Source organism: Channa argus, chromosome 16 (genome assembly GCF_033026475.1).
Source record: "Channa argus isolate prfri chromosome 16, Channa argus male v1.0, whole genome shotgun sequence".
Classification (NCBI taxonomy): domain Eukaryota; kingdom Metazoa; phylum Chordata; class Actinopteri; order Anabantiformes; family Channidae; genus Channa; species Channa argus.
In genome coordinates, this window is record NC_090212.1 from 14,148,259 (window position 1) to 14,170,434 (window position 22,176).

The 22,176-nt window shown below is 39.4% G+C and overlaps 1 protein-coding gene and 1 long non-coding RNA gene across 3 annotated transcripts in view; one reads left to right on the top strand and one right to left on the bottom strand.

Annotated features, from left to right (window-relative positions):
• Window positions 1-21,273, top strand: part of aqr (aquarius intron-binding spliceosomal factor) — a 43,571-nt gene extending 22,298 nt beyond the window's left edge. Inside the window, exons 26-36 of one of the 2 annotated variants that reach the window (XM_067479852.1) lie at window positions 2,153-2,288; window positions 3,472-3,681; window positions 5,652-5,789; window positions 5,877-5,948; window positions 6,846-7,033; window positions 7,155-7,326; window positions 10,286-10,456; window positions 16,419-16,504; window positions 19,268-19,442; window positions 20,546-20,656; window positions 20,805-21,273. In XM_067479852.1, coding sequence (XP_067335953.1) covers window positions 2,153-2,288; window positions 3,472-3,681; window positions 5,652-5,789; window positions 5,877-5,948; window positions 6,846-7,033; window positions 7,155-7,326; window positions 10,286-10,456; window positions 16,419-16,504; window positions 19,268-19,442; window positions 20,546-20,656; window positions 20,805-21,074 — 1,729 coding nt within the window. In that variant the 3' untranslated portion in view covers window positions 21,075-21,273. The remainder of the gene's footprint in view (window positions 1-2,152; window positions 2,289-3,471; window positions 3,682-5,651; window positions 5,790-5,876; window positions 5,949-6,845; window positions 7,034-7,154; window positions 7,327-10,285; window positions 10,457-16,418; window positions 16,505-19,267; window positions 19,443-20,545; window positions 20,657-20,804) is intronic. The other variant, XM_067479853.1, reaches the window with a different exon arrangement.
• Window positions 679-5,642, bottom strand: LOC137101427 (uncharacterized). The gene is made up of 3 exons (XR_010911055.1): window positions 4,855-5,642; window positions 1,721-1,762; window positions 679-908 (listed from the first exon to the last, which is right to left on the bottom strand). It is a non-coding gene; the product is annotated as an uncharacterized lncRNA (long non-coding RNA).
• Window positions 21,274-22,176: the final 903 nt, after the last annotated feature.

The window sequence follows — 22,176 nt, forward strand, 5'->3', positions numbered from 1 at the left end:
TTTGGTTACAGCACATCAGAGCCATACATCTTTTAAAAAGCAAAAATAGAGCAGAGCAGTGTGCTGCACACAAAAGCACATACAGTAATTCGGACGTTGTACTATGGTGTTCGCAGGATACATTTTGGATAATATCGAGAGCGTTGTTTGCATTCTCACATACGCCCCCTCCCCCCTCTCAGACAAAGTCAGGAGAATGTCAAAATTCCAGTGCATGTGTGAAAGGGATTGGTATGTGTCCTCAAAAGTATAGTAAGGCATGACTCTGTGTATGTATGTGTGATTAATACCTTGAAGGATAAAGACTCAGTCCTGAAATATAGTAAGAAGGGAAAAGAGAAAGTTGGGGGAAGCCCTCGTGACAGACTTAGAAAAAGAGATTACCCCAGGATACCCAAAACATTTACAGTTCTTTGTGATTGCTCTTAAATTAAAGCAACATTGTTAATGAGTTAGTCAGACCCTTCTCTTTTTGACTAATCATTTACCCTGTCTTTAAATATAAATAACTCAGTGGCATTGAATTTAATTAAGTTTTTATGCTGTTACTATTTAAAGTTCCCTTATAGCCCACATTGTTAATTACAGTCTTATCTATTTATAGCCAAAGACAGAAATGCATTGAGCTAATTGTACCCTATGCTCTTCGCAGCAGTCAGGGAGTGGTTATGTGTGCTGTTCATTTCCTATATCCTATGTGTTCAGTGTGCATGTATGACTGTTGTATGAATAATGTTGTAAGGGAACCACACTCGGCACATGGAAGCAGTCTGTTTTATTGTTAAATTATGCAGCGACACAGGCATAAAAAAACAGAGCTTTAGCTAGCAGCGTTTAATGTTCTCCCCTGGTTGGATGCCTCATAACAAGATGCAGATTCCACACTTCTTCCACCCCATCAACACCAGCTAGAGGAGAAAGGAGAGTTTTAATTAACACTGTATACAAGATGAAAAATGGAAGGCAGAGTTCCTCTGAATGCCTAACAAAAGGAAAGCCACAGCGCTATCAATTAACAATGCCTCCCCGATTTCCATGATGAATTTTGTTCTGTGTTAATGAGATTTTGTGAGGGGATGTGGGTTGCAGAAGAGGGCAGTGCACCTTCAGTTGTTGACGGTCTATATTTTAGCCCAAGGTTCAAGGCAAAAATAATCTTGGTAAATAAAATGTTATTATGCAAGGTCACTCCCCATTTGTATTTAATTTTATTCACTCCAAACAGGTGTGACTGTCTTTTGAGTCATCTGCTAGTTGAAGATCTTTGCACAGTGTCTAAAACAAGAGTTCACGTTTAGTATTGCCCTGTGACCCCCTCCTACATCCTGTCTGTGTGTGCTGCTTGTGCTGTCACTTGCTTACGGCTTTTAAGCTGTATTGTTTAGCTGCACAGTAGGATGCCTGGTAGAACCTAAACAAACAGTCAATGATTGCCTTCCTTGAACAACTGTAGTCAAAGGTCATATTTACAATATAATTAGACAGTACATGTTTTAAGTGAGAAATACAGTATGTCCTCAGCTAGTAAGACTAAGCCAAAGACAGAAATGCAAAAAAGCCAAATCCGCACAATAAGCACAACCATCAAATGGTAATTGGCCTGTCAGTTAAAGACAAAGTCTGGTTTGTTTATCAATTAAACACAATAAAAGATCAATAGCCACAGTGATCCATATAAGAACATGGACTGAATAGACAATGACATAAAAGATTATCTCACCTGTTTGTAGTATGTAGTAAACTGTCTGAAGTCTCTCTCTCTCTGTGGATTGGTTAATGAACACATTTGTGACATTAGATTTTGTGGAGTTAAGTTGGGGCACAAAAATAGACGGGTGTCAAGCTGAATCAAACTATCGAAAAACATGTCAGAGTAAGAGCATTAAAAGTGTATTTTCCTAATTAATAAGAAGGATCTTTGTTTACTTTGTTGCAATATTAAACTGTAATGGGTTGGTTTGGTGTATGTTCACATATGTAAAGGATGATTCACAAAGTAGCCACTTGAAACATCGGTTCTCTTACATCATTGTATAATTTAAAAAAAAATGTAATGCAGTGTTTTTTGTGCAGATGATTATGACTGTCTCGTCATCATTTATTCAAAAACATAATCTTTTTCTTTTGTACTAACTGTGTTGTATCCTTACAGATATGGCAGGGTAAACTATGTCCTAGCCAGAAGACTAGAACTCCTTAAAGAGGTGGCGAGGTTACAGGAGAGTTTGGGAGTCCCAGGAGATGTTTCTTATACTTGTGAAACAGCTGGACACTTTTATCTCTATCAGGTAAAACCATAAGGAGGTCTAATGTACTGAAGATGTAGTTGTCAACTAATTTTGCATAGGTTGTGCTTCTATTTTTCTAATGAAGTCCTAGTGCTGTTTTACTATTGAGCCTAAACGTAAGTGAAATCTGCGTTTTGACATTGATACTGATTCACTGAAAATGAGTCTGAGTTGAGGGGATCCAGAGGATATTTTGAAGAATTAATTAGAATGGATTTCTGTGTTGTTTGTCTTGTCCATATTCATGGCAATAATTTGCGGACATTGTTAAATTCCCCTGCTACTGTGTTTTGCCTAGACTCCAAATACCTAGATCCAGTACAGTCTCAACCCTCATTGTCTGTTCTTGTCACCTAATTATCATTGTCCCCTCAGGAAAATGCCACTGCAGACAGTTACTTCCATGCATCATCATGCTTCACTAGAAGGGTTCTAAAATACTTTATAGACCTTCTGTTACATAAAGGAGTGCAGGGGATTGCTGTCATTTTCAAGTTAATATACAGACGGCACAGACATGCCAGTGATAGTTCAAACAGCAGGCAGTGGATGAGTCAAAGCCATAACTTATACTGTGTTCATAACCCCAGTTCTTGTGACCCTGCTTAATGGTGTCCGTGCTCCCTTTTTTGCATCTTGCCAGACGAATAAGCTGGTGGTACCCTAATATGTGATGGTGTAAGGATTTTCAACCAATGTGTAATTCTGTGAATGTGTAACCATGAGCAGACTTTTCTGTTTTTGATCAATGATAATGTTGCACATGTAGACATGCTTAATGTTTTAATAGAGGTCTTAATAATCCATACAGACATATACTTACAGAAACACACAATTAAGCTGAGTCCTCTAGCAGACTCATTAAGGGTTCTTAAAGTTGTTTTTTTCACAGGGGTATTTATAGAACTAGGCTAACCCGCTGTTTGGTTGAAGCTGGTTTATTAGGTCCTCAGCAGGAGCACTTCTGTAAGAGAGAGGCTATCTGTGCCCATTTGTTAATTTGTGTATAATCTTTTCCAGCTTTCATCAAATAATGGCAGAGAAAATACCAACAAACCAATTCACTCCACCTTTTTTTACTTAGAAAATGCCTTCGCATGGGTTTATTTATTTATTGTTGATCACACAAAAATTCCCTGATTCAGACAGCGCCGTATGGCTGATTTTTGCTTTCCCATTACAGGTGATATCTCGCTGGGAAGAGTACATGAGCAAAGTCAGACCCAAACAGGGCAAGAAAGTGGACGTGGAGGCTGTCGCTACACACTTTCCCTTCCACAAGTACTTCTCCAATGCGCCCCAACCTGTGTTCAAGGGGCGGACATATGAAGAGGACATGGACATTGCAGAAGGCTGCTACCGCCACATCAAGAAAATATTCACCCAGCTGGAGGTAACAGTCACACACACACACACACAGTAGAGCATTGGTTTGGCAAAGGCTGCGAGTTTTAGCCGTTGATCTTTTTTGTGATCACTCTTTCCCTCGCAATTTACTCCAGTTCTCACAACTAAATGCTGCAAACAGCGCTTTGAAGTTAGGAAATTGTGAGGAGTGCAATGATCAAACACATGGGTAAAAGTTGTCCACACTGCATCCAGTGTACTAATTCTCAATGCTAAGCATTACCCAGTGGGATGTAAAGTGATTACTTTAAGCAAGGCAGTGGTATTTATAGAGTGCATGACCGTACAGTTAGATTCAAATTAAGATGCCCAGTCACAAATAACATTTACAGAAACACAAACAGTCCCTAACAAATCAGAGGTAAACATGTAGTCTCATCCTCCTTTGACTTAAACACACACTGAGACTCTGTCAGCTGACCATATCAGCTGTATTTAATGTTGCACAGTTACTATTTGCCATCTACATGTCCAGGTGTTGTAGATGAATGGTGACCAATAAGTCTCTTCTGCCTACGAGTAGTTTTGTTTCTATTTCATTTCCTTGCTTTAGTCGTCACCTGTCTCCTTTGATATAGTGAGTCATTTGGCTGTGCTTTATTGTACGCACCAATATGTTCACTGATTATTTTGAAAAGATAATCAGCATGACAAAATAATGGCCATTTCTGCTTATCTTTTTACTATCTCTTGTCACTTTTTCACACACTTTCCCACTCCAAGCACATATCTGAAGATGTGTTATCATTACTCCAAGCCCATCAAGTCTTTCAGCAGGGATGACAAAAACATTTCACTTTTATGGGAACACCAAGCTCTCCAAAAAGCAATAAAGAAGTTATTGGCTAGAGGTAATATCCCAACATGTATGGTGACCTTGATTTATCTTGCTGGCCTCTGTATCACTGCATCACAGCACCTCTCCCTCCTCCCTCAGCCTCACCCATGCTGCAGTGAAAAGTGTACAGCCATTAATAGGTATTTCTGTCTGTGGTGCAGGGTGAGGAAAGAAACACCTTGCTGAATTTGCTTATCTGTCTGCCTTTTCAAATGTTAAAGCAGTTTAGAATAAGCTGTCATTGGAAAAAAATAATATTGCTAGACAAACAAATAGACAGACGGGGACAGAATGTGTCTCTTGGGTTCCTTCTGTACAGACCTCTCCAGTTTTCGTTCTCCGCAGTCCCGTCACATCTTTGCAGTTGTTTACTTGATTTTTTTTTTCTCTCTGTGTCTTCTCAGTGTCCACTAATCCTTACCATCTTGATTTCAACCTTGAACCACCCTTGAGCCATTTGGGTTAAAAATAGATCTCATTAATATTGCATGTTTTGATTGGTTTAATATTATTGCCAAAATAGTAACACATCAAATATTTATTCCCCAGTGCTGTCTGAGTCGATTTCCCTGCCATCCCTCCTCTCTCCCTTTTCTGCCCCTACAGAGTGGCAACCTGAAAATAGCAAGCCTGTTTATCTATAATTCCTCCCTGAGAGCCCACACAAATAAATACAGCATGTTTTCCAAACTGTTACAATCTGAGAACTAAATTAATTTGTATTTTGAGTAAAAACTGACCCAATCAGCTGTGAAAGAAAATCTGTCCTTAGGTTGTCCTCCAGCAGCAGGGATTGTACTTTTTGAAATGAAATGTCATTAAGTCTTCCTAAATGATTAAATTAGCAGGTTTGTTTCACAATAATCATCCATCAACGTATCACTGTTGTCTACCAACAGTTTCTTCTAACAACCATAGTGTGAGAAAATGAAAAACCCAACTGAATTCACCAAATCTCACTAATGTAACCATGATACGGTAGCTAAGTAACTGAGCTGCCCATGTTTTACACAGAGATCTTACAGAAGTACTTTCATTGCTAATGTTCTGAATCATACCTGTTCAGTTAACTTTTCTTTGTGCAGTGATAGTGCTAACTCTTCTGTCTACCCTGAAAGGAGTTTAGAGCCTTTGAGCTGCTGAGGAGTGGACTGGATCGCTCCAAGTATCTGCTAGTGAAGGAGGCCAAAATCATTGCTATGACCTGCACACATGCTGCACTTAAACGTCATGACCTGGTGGAGCTGGGATTTAAGGTGACTGATTCATCTCAGTTGACCCAAATTTGTTTAGCTTTTAGTTGCTTTAAGGATTTGTTTTAAATTGCTGATTCTCCTTATTAGTATGACAACATTCTGATGGAAGAAGCAGCTCAGATTCTGGAGATTGAGACCTTCATCCCTCTCTTGTTACAGGTAATCCTCACTTATAATGTACAAGCTTTATATTAAAGAAATATTTAGGTGTTAATCTATGAGCTACTGAGAAAACTACTATCATGTACTGCCTGAAAGGTCACTGCTGTAAGTTCCTACAACGTTAGTTTAATCATTAACTCAAGACACTACTACCTAAATACCTAGGGCTTGACTGGTGGGCACTAAACATAGTAATGGTGCTTGCTTTTGGTGGTTGGACGTAATTGACTGAGAAAGTGCTAAAGTCTGTTTACATATTATAAGCTCATCAGTCCAGCCAACAACCTAAACCAAAGTGCCACTTTATCTGTCATCTAGTTAGACACACTCAGTCTTTTGTCAGGTATACTTTGCAGCATAAAACATTTATTTCTCTTATTTATTTCTCTTTTTTTCCTCGTTCCCTTTCATTGTCTTGGCATTCGACCCTTATCAGTGATTGAAATACTATAGTTCTTGACTTACAAAGCATAGTATATTAAAATCTTCTGATGTCAAGATCCAAATAGACCACATCTACTTTGTAAAATCTGGAGGCATGAGGGAGACATGCGCATGTAAAATCAGGATCTCATTTTGCAAACGCTATAATACAATATCAAATCAAGTTATTAGACAAAACAATTAAATAAATGTGGAAAACTATGGGGTAGTTGTGATGTGCTGAAATTGAACACGTAGTTACAGGTCTAGACTTCATAAATTAGATCTTGAATTTGTACTGCTGTTTTACAAGTAAGTTGTCACATTTGCATTGATAGGTATATTTAAAATGAAACCTAATTAACTTTTCAGCTGTACTGTGCAAAATTGAAACACATACTGTACATTTTTTAAGTCTACTATAGACCCCTGTACCCAGTTTCAGTGTACTTACCTCTCCTTTCTCTGCAGAACCCAGAAGATGGCTACAGCAGGCTGAAGCGTTGGATCATGATTGGAGACCACCACCAGTTGCCCCCTGTTATCAAGAACATGGCCTTCCAGAAGTATTCCAACATGGAACAGAGTCTCTTCACCCGATTTGTGCGTCTAGGAGTGCCCACTATAGATCTGGATGCGCAGGGCCGTGCACGTGCAAGGTGAGTCACCCTGGCTTTGGAGTTTTGAAGTGCAGTGACTTTGTGACTTGTGCTGTCCCCTCACTTGAAGGACATAAAGTAACTACACTGTGCTGTGTCTTTCTGTCTCCCTGACCTACAGCTTATGTAACCTGTACAACTGGCGCTACAAACACCTGGGGAACCTGCCTCATGTCCAGCAACTGCCGGAGTTTCAGGTGCCCAATCCCGGCCTAACCTTTGACTTCCAGCTGATCAATGTGGAGGACTTTAATGGGGTGGGAGAATCTGAGCCCAATCCTTACTTTTACCAGGTTAGTGGTACACACCACAGTACACCAAATACATACATGTGGCTACAACCATTAATTGTACTGTACTAGGGGCGTTGTATGTATAAATCATAATTCTACTTTAGAGAGCAAAAATAAAAGAAAACTCAAATTACAAAACACAAGCATCATCCATGTGTGGCTAAAATGAACTAAAACCTCCAGAGGACTTAAATACGAAGGGCTAAACTGTGAAGACTCTGGTGTCCACTTCATGTCCTAAAACTGTGAACACTGAGTATATGACATGTTTTAGCTGATCTGTAGCTCATACATAATGTGGAAACAGAAAAAAATAGTTTTTTTTTTTTTCAAGCACAGTGTATACACTCCTTTACACAGACACTTATATACACTTAGCTACACGAGCTCATTAATTTTTAAAATGTTGTGTTTTAGAATAGAAGTTCATGTAACATATCCATAACTCTGCTTAGTCTGCAACACTGGCTTCCCAGCACAGACCAGTGAGTTTGCCCTTCACAGCAGGAGCCAGATTGTGTTTCATCATGACATTGCTGTGACACTCAAGACTGTCTGTGGGTGGGAATGATAGCTGTGGGGAAAATGTTTACTTTGGCATGAAACCAGCACAGGAGCCCAGATGTCACTGTCTTCTATACAGTAAGAGCAAAAGTAATATATATAAATTTGACAGCCAACACTAGCTACCTTAACAGGATATTTAGTCATTGTGAGAACACGTTTTCCTGGCATTTTCATGGCCTTTGGAAGTCAAAAAGCATGCAGCAGTTATTTCAGGTAAAGGTAAATTTGTGTAATTATTAGAGACCGAAGCCGAATGGGAAACTTATTCATGAGCTGCACAGCTATTGAACATAGAATAGTGCTACATGGATGTTAGTTCGGCGTGCTCGGGTCACTGAAGTGTCATTGTTTTTCAGTCCTGACCATGTGCACCTCTTGAGGCAACAGGTCACATGAAAATCAGCTCCATTTGCTCATTAAGGAAATTGCCAGTATCACTCTCTGTCCCCACCCCCACCCACCCCACACACACTCACACAAACACACACACACTGTCCTAGGACCCAGAGGGGATAATATGGATACTGGAGAAGCAGTTGTATCCAGTGCATGCTGAATGCCTGTCACAGCTGAACAAACACTGCACAAACCCTGCTTTACACTTTTACAGGGTCTCTTCACCCATCATCCTTACAAACACTCCATAGTCCAAAGGTCTGTTTTGGCTTCTTCAGCTCATTTGCTAAAGCGATTTCCATAGTGAATCTCAGCCCAATCATGGCAACTTCCAAAGTTGTCAGATGGGTCTTTGAGGGGAAGATGTTTGTCTAAAGCCACATCTTCTGTTGTTAGGGAAAAAGCAGTTTTCAGCATTTTAGATTGTAGGAAACACTTTACTCACAGCTAGATTTTTACCTCTTATTACCTTTCATTGTAGATGGGCCAGCCTCTCAACTTTTGTTATAGCTCTGTCTCTTTCACCCTCCCATGTCTCCTATGGGTTGGTTCTGACCTTGTTGTTGTGGTTGCCAGGTTCTCTCTGGTGTTAAGCCATAAGATCACATTTATGTATTTATGCATACAAAGTAGGTGAAGCTATAAATTCCAACTGGATTTCTAATTAGATATTTTGTCCAGTGTTTTTGTGTGTGCTTTCTCTACAGCAAAACTTTAAAACAACCTCATTAGTATTTTTAATTTATTCAGATTCACAAAAAAATCGACAGTCTTGATCTTACATATTGAATAAAGCGGTGTCTTTACAAGCTTAAACTGATGCATTCCATTACAGGTGAGAAACCTCCCAAAAACAACCTCTCAATCATCATGAGATTTAATATTTTCTACATAAGTTTCAATATATTCACTTAAGAAACAGCAGCTCAGTCCTAACATTTAAAACTTGAATAAATTAGTAGATGCATGTAGTTAGAGCCAGGTAACAGGGCTAAAAGACCAAAGACTGTCACTGTGCTTTTTGATGTTTTGACTCCAGTGCAGCTGGATGAGCAACTGTTGATGAAGTTGCATATATTATCAAAGATGTGAGGCTTCAGTCCAGGCGTAATGAATAATTCATAATGTTGGCTTTTTATTATTTTGGGGCACATTTAAAGGGCAGAGTGTAGCCCTAGAGCCAGAATGCACATTGTGAGGAATTTGTTGATTGTAAAGTGAGTGAATGATGTGTGCAGGGTTGCCTTTACATTTATTCACACTTGGAGGTAAAACTCTTATGTTGTCTGTAGTCTGAAGCTAGTGTTAGCGTGATCAAAATTAATCCACTCTGCTCTGCCCAGCCCCAACTCTTCCTGTTTTACAATGCATCTCGGCACTCTGCCTGTTACAGTAAACGAGAGTCCTCCTAAATGTATTTATCAAGCAGAAATCGAAATTCTCTAAATGGTTAGAAGACCAAGCCTCACTCAAAAAAATTAATCTCTCCACTGCTGGCTGTGTTGTGCATTTAGTCTGCATCAGGAAGCTTCATTAGCACCGCATTAAAATACTGCAAGTTTTAGTGCATCTGTCTAGTGAGAAATATTTTTGAAGTTACATACTGTATCTTTAATGATTATGGGAACCCCTGTAAAAAGATGACACAGTTGTCCTCCTTACATACTAGAAGAAAATTCTAGTCTGAGGTCTGTCTGAGGTAATTAACTCCAGTCCAAATCAAATGGCTACTCCTGCATGAATGAGGAAGCTTTTATCTGCCTGGAAAGTTTAAGACATGACAGTTGAGAAAGGGTTTGAGCAAGATGTTACAGTACAAGAAAATCAGTAGAGCAATTGTCAAATACATCAGGAAACCTATGAGTGAAGACAAATAGACAAACTTGCATATTTGTTGTAATTCAGCTTATAGTACTAACAGTATATACAGTACTGTATAATTAAAATACAGTTAATGTTAATCTTACCCATGTCTTTTCTTTCTTTTTCTGTGAAGAACCTGGGAGAGGCGGAGTATTCTGTGGCTTTGTACATGTACATGCGTCTACTGGGCTACCCTGCTGACCGCATTAGCATCCTCACAACATACAATGGACAAAAACACCTGATCAGAGATGTCATCAATCAGCGCTGTGCTGGAAATCCATTCTTTGGACAGCCTAACAAGGTAAGGACACTCGTGCATCAATTGACACTTTAATGCAATATGTAGGTTGTAACCCATTCAAGTATTTATTAAAAGCAAGGTACAAAGAAGTATTAATGACAGTCTGCAAGTTAAAATGTGCTAATGTGCATCACCTGGTGACATAACTCTCTGTCCATGGTAATAGATTATGTGGTGTTTAGCAAGGTGACTAAAGGTCGTAGTTAAACTGGTAAACTATGTATCACATTAACAGACAGCATTCTTGGCAGTATTACTGTACACTGCCAGCACAGTATTTGGCATTTATATGTATTCACTCCTGTTTTCTGTCATGTCAAATCTTTCAGTGGTTTGTTTTTAATGGGAAAGTGGTCTCAAAGCTCTCACTTCTCAGGCTTTTGCTGTTTCTTCCTCCTGTTAAGACCTTTATCTGTGTCCATGTGCTGTTTAACTAGATACTTGCTTTTTCACTGCACTATCCCTGGAATGTAACAAACGGTAACCTTTTTATTTTAGTGGTTCTGTGCGATTCCTGTCGGTTAACACCAGTCAGAACTTGGGCTGCATAAAAATTGATTTTATTTTATATATTTGTTTCTTTATTTTTATTTTTTTCTTAAACATAAGACTGGTCTTTTAATCTGTGCCATGGATTTACATTTTTGTTAAACATGATGTAGTTATCTCATCTCAGGGAAATGTGTTCAGAGTTAGTAAAAGTTACTAAAAAGTGTACTGTAAAAAGTTATATATACACTGTTGTGACTGCAGCACTTTACATACCAACCAACTGCATGCCTCTGTAAATCCAGCTTACTTAGGTGTGTGTTTAAGTATTTGCTTTAAAGTAAGCATGGAGAGTGGGTGTACACTTACTGTATTCATCCCTGAAGGATATTGTCTTCATCGAGCCCACATTTTCCCCCCCGAACTCTTCTCCTTTTTATTTCCTTCCTTCACACAGTGTTAAGTCAGCAGCCCACTGGCAGAGTTTCCTTTGCTTATTCTGTTTGTACTGCTAAATGCTCCTACCCGCTAGCTTTAGGTTATGCTTTATGCGTCTTTATTCTTTTTCCCTATTCACATTCTCTCACCTATCTTTGGTTCTGTTTTTAAAGCCTTTCTCACACACACACAGACTATTTAGGAATAGCAGTGACAGTTAAAAAGCACATCACAAGTCATTGTAAAAGTCTTTGTGCCATAGTGACAGAGGGCTTTGCATGTTTCCAGTTATTTTGGGATCTTTTAAGACATGCTGCACATCCTGCATTTTCTAATGTACTATAAGTTAACAAGCAAGGTTTTCCCCCACAGTAAACCACCTTAAATGCACATTTAGCAGTATATGCCAATATGACAGAGGAGAATGGCAGCTGTTTGGCTGTTAGTCATGTGAAGCCTATATTGTGTTTTTCCATCTATCTAAAATTTTATGGAAATTATTAAGCTGAGGGTATTCTGTTTTGTCCTTATTGTCCAAAACATAATAATCAAAAGTAACAATGTGTTCATTTGAGATTGTGTGTATCTTGTGGTGCAACTTCATTAGGTACACCTGTACAATTGAATGCAATTCAGTACAGAATCTCTGCCATGAAGTTAGGGGTGCATTATTCTAAATAGGGTGGCCTACTTCCTAATATATTGCAATCCTGCATCAATGTACGTGTAAATAACCTATGAAGGTAGGAAGAGAATTTCTTAGATTCCTCTAAAAAATTTGCAGTTTGTACTGGGAATGAGTGGCGTATTATACCCCCTGAGGGTTTGGTTCGGTATTTTGTGCTGTGCAACCCTACCTTGTTGCTTTGTCTTCAAGTATATTCCCTGTCTTGTCAGATAGCCAGAAATTTTGCTTGGTCATGTTAAATGTCATGCAAAGTTAAGACTTAAAGTGTCATTCTATGTGCTTGTGGCCTTAGTCAGTATGCTTGCCAACCGATAAAGTGACAAGAGTGACAGGCTTTTAGGTTTGCTGAGAAGAAAGATAACCAGAGAGAGAGAAAAGAGAAAGGGGCTCTTGTGGGAAAATGCTGAGCAGCTGAAAGGTCATGGTGCTGAGCTTTGGGTCCACAGTGTGTCTGACAGTGTGTCACAATGGCTAAAACCAAGCAAATGTCAACAGCCAGCCCACTTTACTGGGGTGACCTTAATTAGACAGAAAAGAGGAAGAAGGGCCAGTAAGCACCAGTCAAAACTAAAATACTCTAGCTTAAAGTGTCTGCTAAATCCCACAACACTTTGCATGGCTTTTAATGACATTTGGATTTATGTTTACGCCATGATTTTTTTTTTTTTTTTTTTGGCCATATGAGATCACAAACATAAGAAGTCAATCTGTCTTTAGTTAGTTTGAATGAAACTCATGGAGAGATCAATTTGAAAGGAACAGAGTGAGATCACATTCTGTATACATTCCTTCACGCATTCATATTACTGCAAAGACAGGCAAACCAATACACACACATTCTCCATCCTGTCTATGTAGAACAGGAACCTGTGTGTCCTGTTGTCTCCACAAGTAGGATCTATTACAACAGTAAATCATAATAGGAAGTCCCAGCATGCCCTTTTTGACAGATATGAAATCCTGAGACACGTGAGAATGCTTGACATCCATGAATGTCTCTTGTGAAGAGTGTAATTGTCTGACTTTTGCACATTCCAGAGCATAATAAGACATAGTGGGTCGGGAAGAATTGGTATGCGACAAAGAAAGCGAAGACAAATCCAGAGTTGACCATCAGTTGATAAACAGTGTGTCTTTGTATTCATGAAAATAATTCTTCTAGTAACAACCTTTGTGCATGCTCAAGTGAGTCACAACACATTCCACATTTGTTTGTGTGCTACTTTGTATCCAGACATGCATGTGCCACAATGACATGACCTCTGTAATTCACTCCCAGGAAGATTTCTCATAAATAATTAAACTCCATGCAAAATGCTAGGCCTTGGGGAAATCTTCCTTCTGGTCTTCTTTGGCACCGTCTGTGGGCTAAAAATAAATTCTTTTCAGCACTCCTTCTCTACAAATCGAGTTGAACTGTTTTAGTTAAAGCTCCTTAAGTCCCCTGTTATAGCCAATGTCAACAAAGTGTCTCCAAACAAACAGAGTGTTTTGCCACAATTGTGTGGACGTATGCATGCATGCATAACATGTTTTGAGTCAAACCTATACCATTCGGGTTGAACATACAGCCTTCGAGCCCTCATCCTTTTGTAAAACTAACATATTGTTGCCCCTGGTTCTGCACCTGTTCTACATAGCCACAGGGAGACCTAAATAAATAGAAGCTTACTACCTCTTTAGACCATTTGCACTTTTTTTTTTTTAACACACCCTTCTCTTGTTACTCAGAAGGGGCTTTTGAGGGGATAGGGAGTTCCAGGCTCCCTGAAAGCTCCATTAGCCAATGCGAGGTTCATTGGTTACTTTCTGTTGTCCTGGGCCTGTGTGGCTTCTTGATGGTAGCTGATGTCCTATTGATGTATTCTAGACTACAGCTGTATACCGGAAAAGTCAACCTCTTTCAGCTAGGCTTTGGGTTTCTAAGCATGGAGGCTATGTAACCCTCTGTCCTTTTATGACTTGGTTGGTGTTTGTAACCTTAGTCTTACTCAGAATTACTTAATATATGTGAAAGTCAAAATGATTCCTTCTAACTTGGTTGCCATTAAGTGGAGAAAATTGAAACCGTATCAGTGTTACTTAACAGTGAAAGACAGGACTCTCGTGAATGATGTGACAGTGTTACATTTAGATTGTTAACAAATTTTATATAATCAGTTTGACACGTTATTGATACTCTAAGCTTTATTTAGTTGCTTTATGCCTTGTCTTTCTTGTCACGATTCTTATTTGTTCTTTTTATTGGGTGATTATCTAACCAAGAACAGCTGTTGAAAGCCTTCTGGTCAACACTGGCACATTTACAGTGGTACTGACAATGTGCAATGTCCCTGAAATAAAAGGTAAAATATTGGATGCCCCTATGTAATGCAATATCAATAGGGATAACAGAGCATTAGGAAATTCCCAATGCCGTGTTACTAAATTTGTGAACTGCAAATTGACCAAAAAAACAATTTAATTGATGTAAGCTGCAGATTGTAAACATAATAATTTAATTTGCTGCTAGTGGCACAAGTAACAGAATTCTAACCTGAGCAATTGGATGCTTGTACCATTGACATTTTAATAGAGAGATATTTTCTAATGCAGTTGCTCATCTTTTGTAGATATGCTTCAGATGTTTCATACCAACATTGTCAAAACAAAATGAATGGAACTTCTGAAACCAAATGTACCCAAAGTAACTTTTTTCCCCCCTTTCAACCCATCTCTTGGTTTGGGACATTTTTATGCAACCCTCCCCAGTTGTATCATGCTTGGGACCAGCACTGCATAGTTGGATGGGCAGTATTTAAGGTTTGGCCGGTGGGCGGTTGCTCTACCAACTGAGCTACTCCCACCCCCAATTTTTAATGGCAATACCCAGCCATTAAAAATGATACTAAACTGAGTTTAGAAGCATCTTGAGCTTTAAAAGGAATGAATCTCCATTCCATAATGAAAGCTGCATTCTGTTTTTTCCTATTTATTCTTTTATTCATATGAGTAGTTAAGGCTTAGGAACCTAATAATGTTTTAAAGAGGGCTTCCAGTTCTTGGTTCAAGTAGTTCCTGGAAAAATATGGGGTTTCATTAATATTTTTTCATCATAACTTACTGTAGAATGGCTGAATATGTATAATAAAATAGGCTACACAATATCAAAGTAATCAAATTAAAAGCAGGGCAGAAAATGTGGATTGTGTCACCCCTAATAATCACAGCGTGCATATGTTTGTCAATTTTTTCTGTTACTGGAAAATGCTCTTGTTAGAATGCGTCTTATTAAACACAGTTTAAGTAATTTCCTGCAGAAATATAAAGTTAACTATGAGAGAGAGAGAGAGAGAGCTTCCTGCAGACAATGTAAACGCTTTATTAAGCCTCCAAACACACCTCAATTCATGAAAAAGGAAATGGCAAAACACTAACATACCACAATTTTATGTGCATGAAGATGATAAACATTAATGAGTCTAACTGCAGGTCTGGCACATGATGTTGAAGCTTGCATCCAGAATTAGCCTGAATACTACACTAGTGTATTAAGGTAGTCTGAATACATATAACTCAGTACAGGTTTGTGTTCTTTCAGCTATTATTCCATTACCTTTCTGGATGTTTTTGTTTTATGATACGGTATCGTGATATTTTGGCAGCTATTGTTGCGATAACACTAGTAGCTCTAATGGTCAACATAGTTCTTTTTTGGAAACTAAATTCACCTTTTGAACGGCTTATACAGAGATATAAATAACAGGCAGTGCCTCTTCCTGCTTTGTATGAAGTTTTAAGGGTATTATGTGGATTTATTGAAGCACACACAAACGACAGCTCTGTTCTTTATGGTCATTAATAATTATCCTACCAGGTTATAAAAACTAATTAGATGACACAGGTTTACAGGTTCGTTTGCTTTAAGGGAGATACAGATAGCCTCCACTTCTTCTCCTTTCTATATACCTCTTTGATCCAGTAAAATAGACTGGCCCCCATTACAACGGCCCTGATTCTCACAGACACAGGTAAGAGGCTAGTGGAAGCAAAAGCCATCTAAGCCGTATAAGCTTTGCTGGCTGCCCATGAGGGACACAGTGATAACAGAACAAGAAAACTTAAGCACCTTCATTTACACCACGTCGCAATCATTCAAAATAAGGAAATTAAGATGGAAAGAAGTCTCACTCATATCTCTAAACATTTAAGCTAAAACCCTCCACTTACTTAGAATGCATACACTCGTTTACTTTGCAAAATACAACCACTGCTTTTGCTTATTTTGCGTATATTTGACATTTATGTGTGTATTTACAGGCATTTTTGTGAGTTGATTTGTTCAATAATGACTTTGTGTCCATGCAGGTGACAACAGTGGACAGGTTCCAGGGTCAGCAGAATGACTACATCATCCTGTCACTGGTCCGCACCAAAGCTGTGGGACACCTGAGGTAATTACTTCAATGCATGGCAAGTAGAAAACCTTACACCTGAGAAACACATCATCCAGCTGCCTTTGTGAGGTTTTCTGTTCTTGTCATGTAGAGCTATTCAGTGAAGTCTGCTAAAGGAAATGAGCTTAATTTTAGCCCGGGAGTATTAAGGGTGCTCCAGGAGAGGAGCATGTCTGTGGAGCCGACTGTACTTTTGTCCTGGTTAAGAGATGCTATTGTGCTCTGATGATTGGGTTGAGAATATCAAACAAAGAGCTCTGTTCTGATCAAAGGCAAACCATATAACAGTCATTAGGACACATCATGGTTAACCAAGCTACAACTGCAGGTTTTATGTTCCCTTGCTCTCCGCTCAGAAATACTCCTTGCTGGACTCTATTCTTAGCTTTCAACTCCATCTTCTTATCTCTCTTGCTTTTGTCACCACCACCCCCTTCCTCGTTTTACTGAATCAATTTGTAGTGAAATGGCCTTTCATTCTTTGGCTGCCATGGGATACTGATGAGCTCTTGCGCCTTATATGCTGTGTGTATGAATATCAGGCAATTGAAGCCGAATTCTTCCACACTATTGAAGCTTCCCATGTTTGCATCTGGCTGTGATGTACAGTAGCTGCTGTTGGAATTATGTCACTTACAACTGTGGTTTGCAGCTGGACAGCCTGCAAATTAGCTGTCAGAAACAACATTTGAAAACTCTTTCCTCATCTCATAGATAAAGTAGAGAATTGGCGGAGTGGAGTAGTGCTGCAAGCCACAGAAAGTGGTAGTTTATCTTGCTGCTAGCGTTTTCACTCCTCCCGGTATCATTTATTTGATCCTGTCTTACACTGGTTATTACACCCTGGCTTGTTCACATTCTCTCCCACACCATGTGGGCTAACTGTCAACTGCATCCCCATAATAGCATGTGCAAGACAAGAGCAGCCGCAGCAGCACAGACTTGACCACTGGTGTTTGCTATGGGAGGTAAAAAAAAAAAAAAATTACTGAAAATTCATACCGTTTAAAATACAAAATTATAATTCCCAGTAACAGAAATTAGAAACACTTAAATGAAAAAACTAAATAGGTTTTAGAGTGACATCTTTGATGACTATAGTACTGTACATTGTGTCCTCTCTCAATCTTTTCTAGATCTGTTACTTTTGAACCCTTGGGCCTTTGGTATATTATGTTAGCAGTGGCAATGGACCATCAGCCACTAGTCTTAAGCCATAGCTGTACAGCAGATCTGCCATGAATTCTCTCTGTTTATAATTGAGGTCATAGTGGTTAGAGGAGTCGTACTGGAGAGCATTATGTTGGGGCCACCTCATTCATTTTAAATTGGGTGGCCAAAACACTAGAACCGCCTGGTTGTCTCTCTTTGTATGTCTCTGTGTTGGCCCTAAGATAGGCGGGCAACCTGTCCAGGGGTACCCTGCCTCTCGCCTGATGACAGCAGACTTTGGTAAAGATCAGATCACATTTAATGACCAATTTGGGCAGAAAACCAAGAAATTGCAATGTGCCCTTAGTTTTTTCTGACTGGATCTATGACCTCATTTACAATTGAGGAGCCAGATGTCCGCTGACTCCTTTCTAACTACATACTCACATCATCATTTTTCAAACACAAGTGACATCCCTTAAAGTAATTATTACAATTTTTTCCACTTTGCTCTTGAGCTACAAAAGGTTTTATATAACTTGTCACCCCTATGTTGTAAAACATATAAACAAACTTTAATTTGTAAAATAAGGGCACTTCCACTTTTATTACTATAACTTTAACTTTTTTTTTGTTGCTTATTTAATATTCAGTCTTGATGACCCTAGCACCTGAATTGATGACTAAGTGGTTGGAAAAGACATTATTTCAGAGAAATCTTTTGGCTGTCTACATACCTGACCTTTACCTCACAATCCTTCTCCTGTTCCTGACCTCCGATCTTTCTGCATCCCTCCTCACGGCAGTCTGCCGCCGTGACAACCACAGGGGATGCAGCTGACCATATGACAAGCTGACCCTTGCTTTGACAGTAAAAGCATTCCTGCTGATGCACACAGGCACGTTCACATGTAGGAGGGCACTCTGACAGGGAAGCGTAGATCCAGACACATTCTGACAGGAACACACACACAGTACTCGTCCGCTTTGCCCTGTCATGTCACTGCACAGTCCAGGTGGGTGTCATATATACTGTATACTGCCATGTCCACAGGCTATCGTGCTTTATGATTGGTTCATTTTCTCTTGGGCTCTGTGCTTATTGGTTGAGGCTGTTATAGTTTGTTTCTGTGGAGATGTTGTGCTTTCAAGTTACATGTTTTACCACGTGCCCTCCTTTCCACCTGGTAAAATTGAGTTTGACTGACTATTAATATTGTGATAGAACTTTTTTTTTATTTTTTAGATGCACAGTTTCCACACGCCGTAAACAAAGAATGATTCCCACAGCCTAAGTTTTCTATCATGCGTTGGCTGATGGCAGACTGAAATCAAGTAGGACACTTCTGACTCGGGCAGTCTCCTGCTGTGCGTTAGATGTGTGAAACGTAACTTCAGACAATGTCCAGGGTTTTGTTTGCTGTTCTGCCGAGGCCTTTTGCTTCACTAAACCTTACTCCTGCAACAAAAGACATCATTCTTACATTTCTTGATCTCTTTGGGGTTTGACCACTGATTTCTTCTCCATGTGCCTCACACCTACTACTTTGATTTTTCACCCCCTTCTGTCAAACTAAATTGCCACTTTTTTCCCCTGTGACTCCACAGGGATGTGAGGCGTCTGGTGGTGGCCATGTCAAGAGCCAGACTGGGTCTGTACATCTTTGCCCGTGTGTCACTGTTCCAGAACTGCTTTGAGCTGACTCCTGCCTTCAACCAACTCACTGCCAGACCTCTGCAGCTGCATATCAGACCACACGAATACTACAACCAGGAACAGCCTGTACGTACGACACACATGCATGCACACACCAATCTCTTGAAGCACAATAATCTATTGAATGTGAGTAATTAAGACTTCATAATAACTTGGATTTAGTGCAAGTCTTACCACTTCCAACATCTCACGACCTTATTGTTGTCACAGCCTCCCGACTCGGTCTGATCCTGCCTGTACATTTCGAATGATATCTTCATTCTTCTTTTTGCTCACTGCTCCCATCATGCTGCAGTCTGTTAACAGCATTATGTTGGGGACATCTACAAGCACGGGAAACACAGGCCTGACAATAATTAACCCTCAAAGGTCAGAAGGCAAAACCACTCTCCCAGATCCTGTCGGGCAAGCATGACACAACTGTTGTCTGGTCACTGCGTCTCATTGACTGGCGTGTGTGGCATCAGGGGTGTCTAAAATACCCCATAGCCTGTAACACTTCCTCTGACTCTAGAGTTCTCATTCCCACAAGGGACAGCTCTTTTGGGCACACACATGTGGCCCCTGCTTAGCCTGTCTATTTGGAGTCAGTAAACCCCTGCTGCTTACATCCATATGCAGATTAAAAGTCAGATACTGTCTGGCAACACTTGACCAGAACTGTCGTAGGCTAATAACAATGCTGATTAATGCACCATATGGATATATACATTTTACAACACCATTATAAAGTATTGGACAGATGGTAAAACATGAGGCCTATTTTCACTCAGTCACATTAACACCCTGATTCTTTTACTTATTCTACACCAATAAAGCCACACACAGTTAAGTTTTACAGCTATCAGTGCCTGAAGGGCCACTGTATCACCCCTGTATTTGGGAGGCAAGAGCATAACTGATCCAGCATTCTGGTTGCTGCACTCCTCAGTTTACGCTGTAAGACTCCGTCTGCATACTAACCGTTTCAACTAGGCATCCTCAACTCCTTACTGATTGTACGTGAGCAGTAATCACTAGAGGAGGCAAGTGAGAAATTTGCTTTCTAATAAGCAGGCAGTGGCAGGTAGATATTATACACACTGACTGCTAACAGTACAGATAAAATGCCTTATTAGCATTCTATTCACATAACATTTCCTTTACTAATATATTTTTCTTTCCTTCAGAGAGATGCCTCTGGACAGCCAGACCAAATCGTCACTAATATGCCAGAGATGGCCAACCTTGTGTATAGTATGTACATGCACATGATCCAGGCCTCAAAGACATACAGACAGGTGAAAAGCTTCAATATTGATGGTATCTGAAGTAACATGCCAACAACATAAAATATATTCCTGTAGAATGCACATGTTTTTTTTTTTAATTATTAACAGTATATTAACATGAGAAGTTTAAATATTCACGTTTCTTTTGGCTTCTCAGCAGCAACAGCAGAAACTGGCTCCACCTCCACAACAAACAAAGCCAGATGTTGTGGTGGAGAATTTGCCAGCTAGCTCTAGGGAACCACAAGAAGAAACCCCCATGGAGCAGGGAAACCCAGAAGGAGAGACGAGCTCAGTGCCAAACTTGGAGCACACCAGTGAGAGAGAAGAAAATCAAGACACAGTCAGCCATTCTAAGATGCCAGAGCATCCTGGCAGAGACAGTGACAGTGACGGGGAGGCTAGCGGGGAGGAGCAAGAGCAGTAGATCATCATCATAAGGGACTTTTGTTTAAATAAAGCCCTCAGTTTTGGAGAGGACCAAGGATTGTCCCTTAATAAAAGATTAGCGTGGAGTCACTGATGAGATTTGTTTTCTACTGAAATTAGTATGATCTGATGATATCATGTATTTTGTAATTGATTTTGTAACAAATAATTTTTCTTAATAAAACCTGGAAATCGTTTATTGTCTGACATGTTTGAATATCTATCCACCAGATTTTGTCATACAAGCCTGTAGTGTAAGGTCATGCTAGAGACATACAGTTGGGTGTACTTTGCATTCCCTTATTTTGAAATAGCAAAAAGAGAAAACTTTGTTTTGTTTTTGTCATCAACATAATTAATGCACATTCAGCTCATGCGTATGAGCCATAAAAAATACATTTTACCCTTTTGCACCAACATAATTTTCATTATTTTAAAGCATGTTTTTTAATAAACTCCTTTAGCATTTTTGTTACTTCTGATGATAAAGAACCTTTGTACTAGCTAAAGGTGCATTACATATTCTAGATTTAGGGTTAACTTTGCATCCCATCCCCTAATATGCCATTTCAGTGTAGGAAGATGCAAAATTAACCCTAAACCTAACAGGATAATGCATCTTTAGATGGTACAAACATTAATAAAAATAGTCAAACAGTGTGTAATTGAAGTTTTAGTAAAATAATGTAACTATATTAGTGCTAAAGTTTTAAACCCCCTTATTTCTGTATAAGGAACATTTGTATGAGGTGAGTCTTAAGTTTTATCTTTATAAACTTTTTACTCCTGTTGCCCTTCTCAAATAAAGGAATGCAAACTTTTGCACACAACTGGAGACATGCCAAATCATTAACTTGTTTCCTTTACAACACTGTACTTCCAACCATTCATCTGCCTCACTCCTCAGCTTTGAGCGTAACTCCTGTTTGATTGGCTCAGCTTATATCAGCTAGAGAAGCTGTGACTAAGCTGCAATTGTAGGTCAGTCACTTCACCCACGGGTCAGTGTGCATACTGGGGGATTTCAACTTGCCCTCTGGATGTACATAGCCACTCAACCAGCACGCCTCAAATGCTGTGACATTCATAACTTTGTGTGA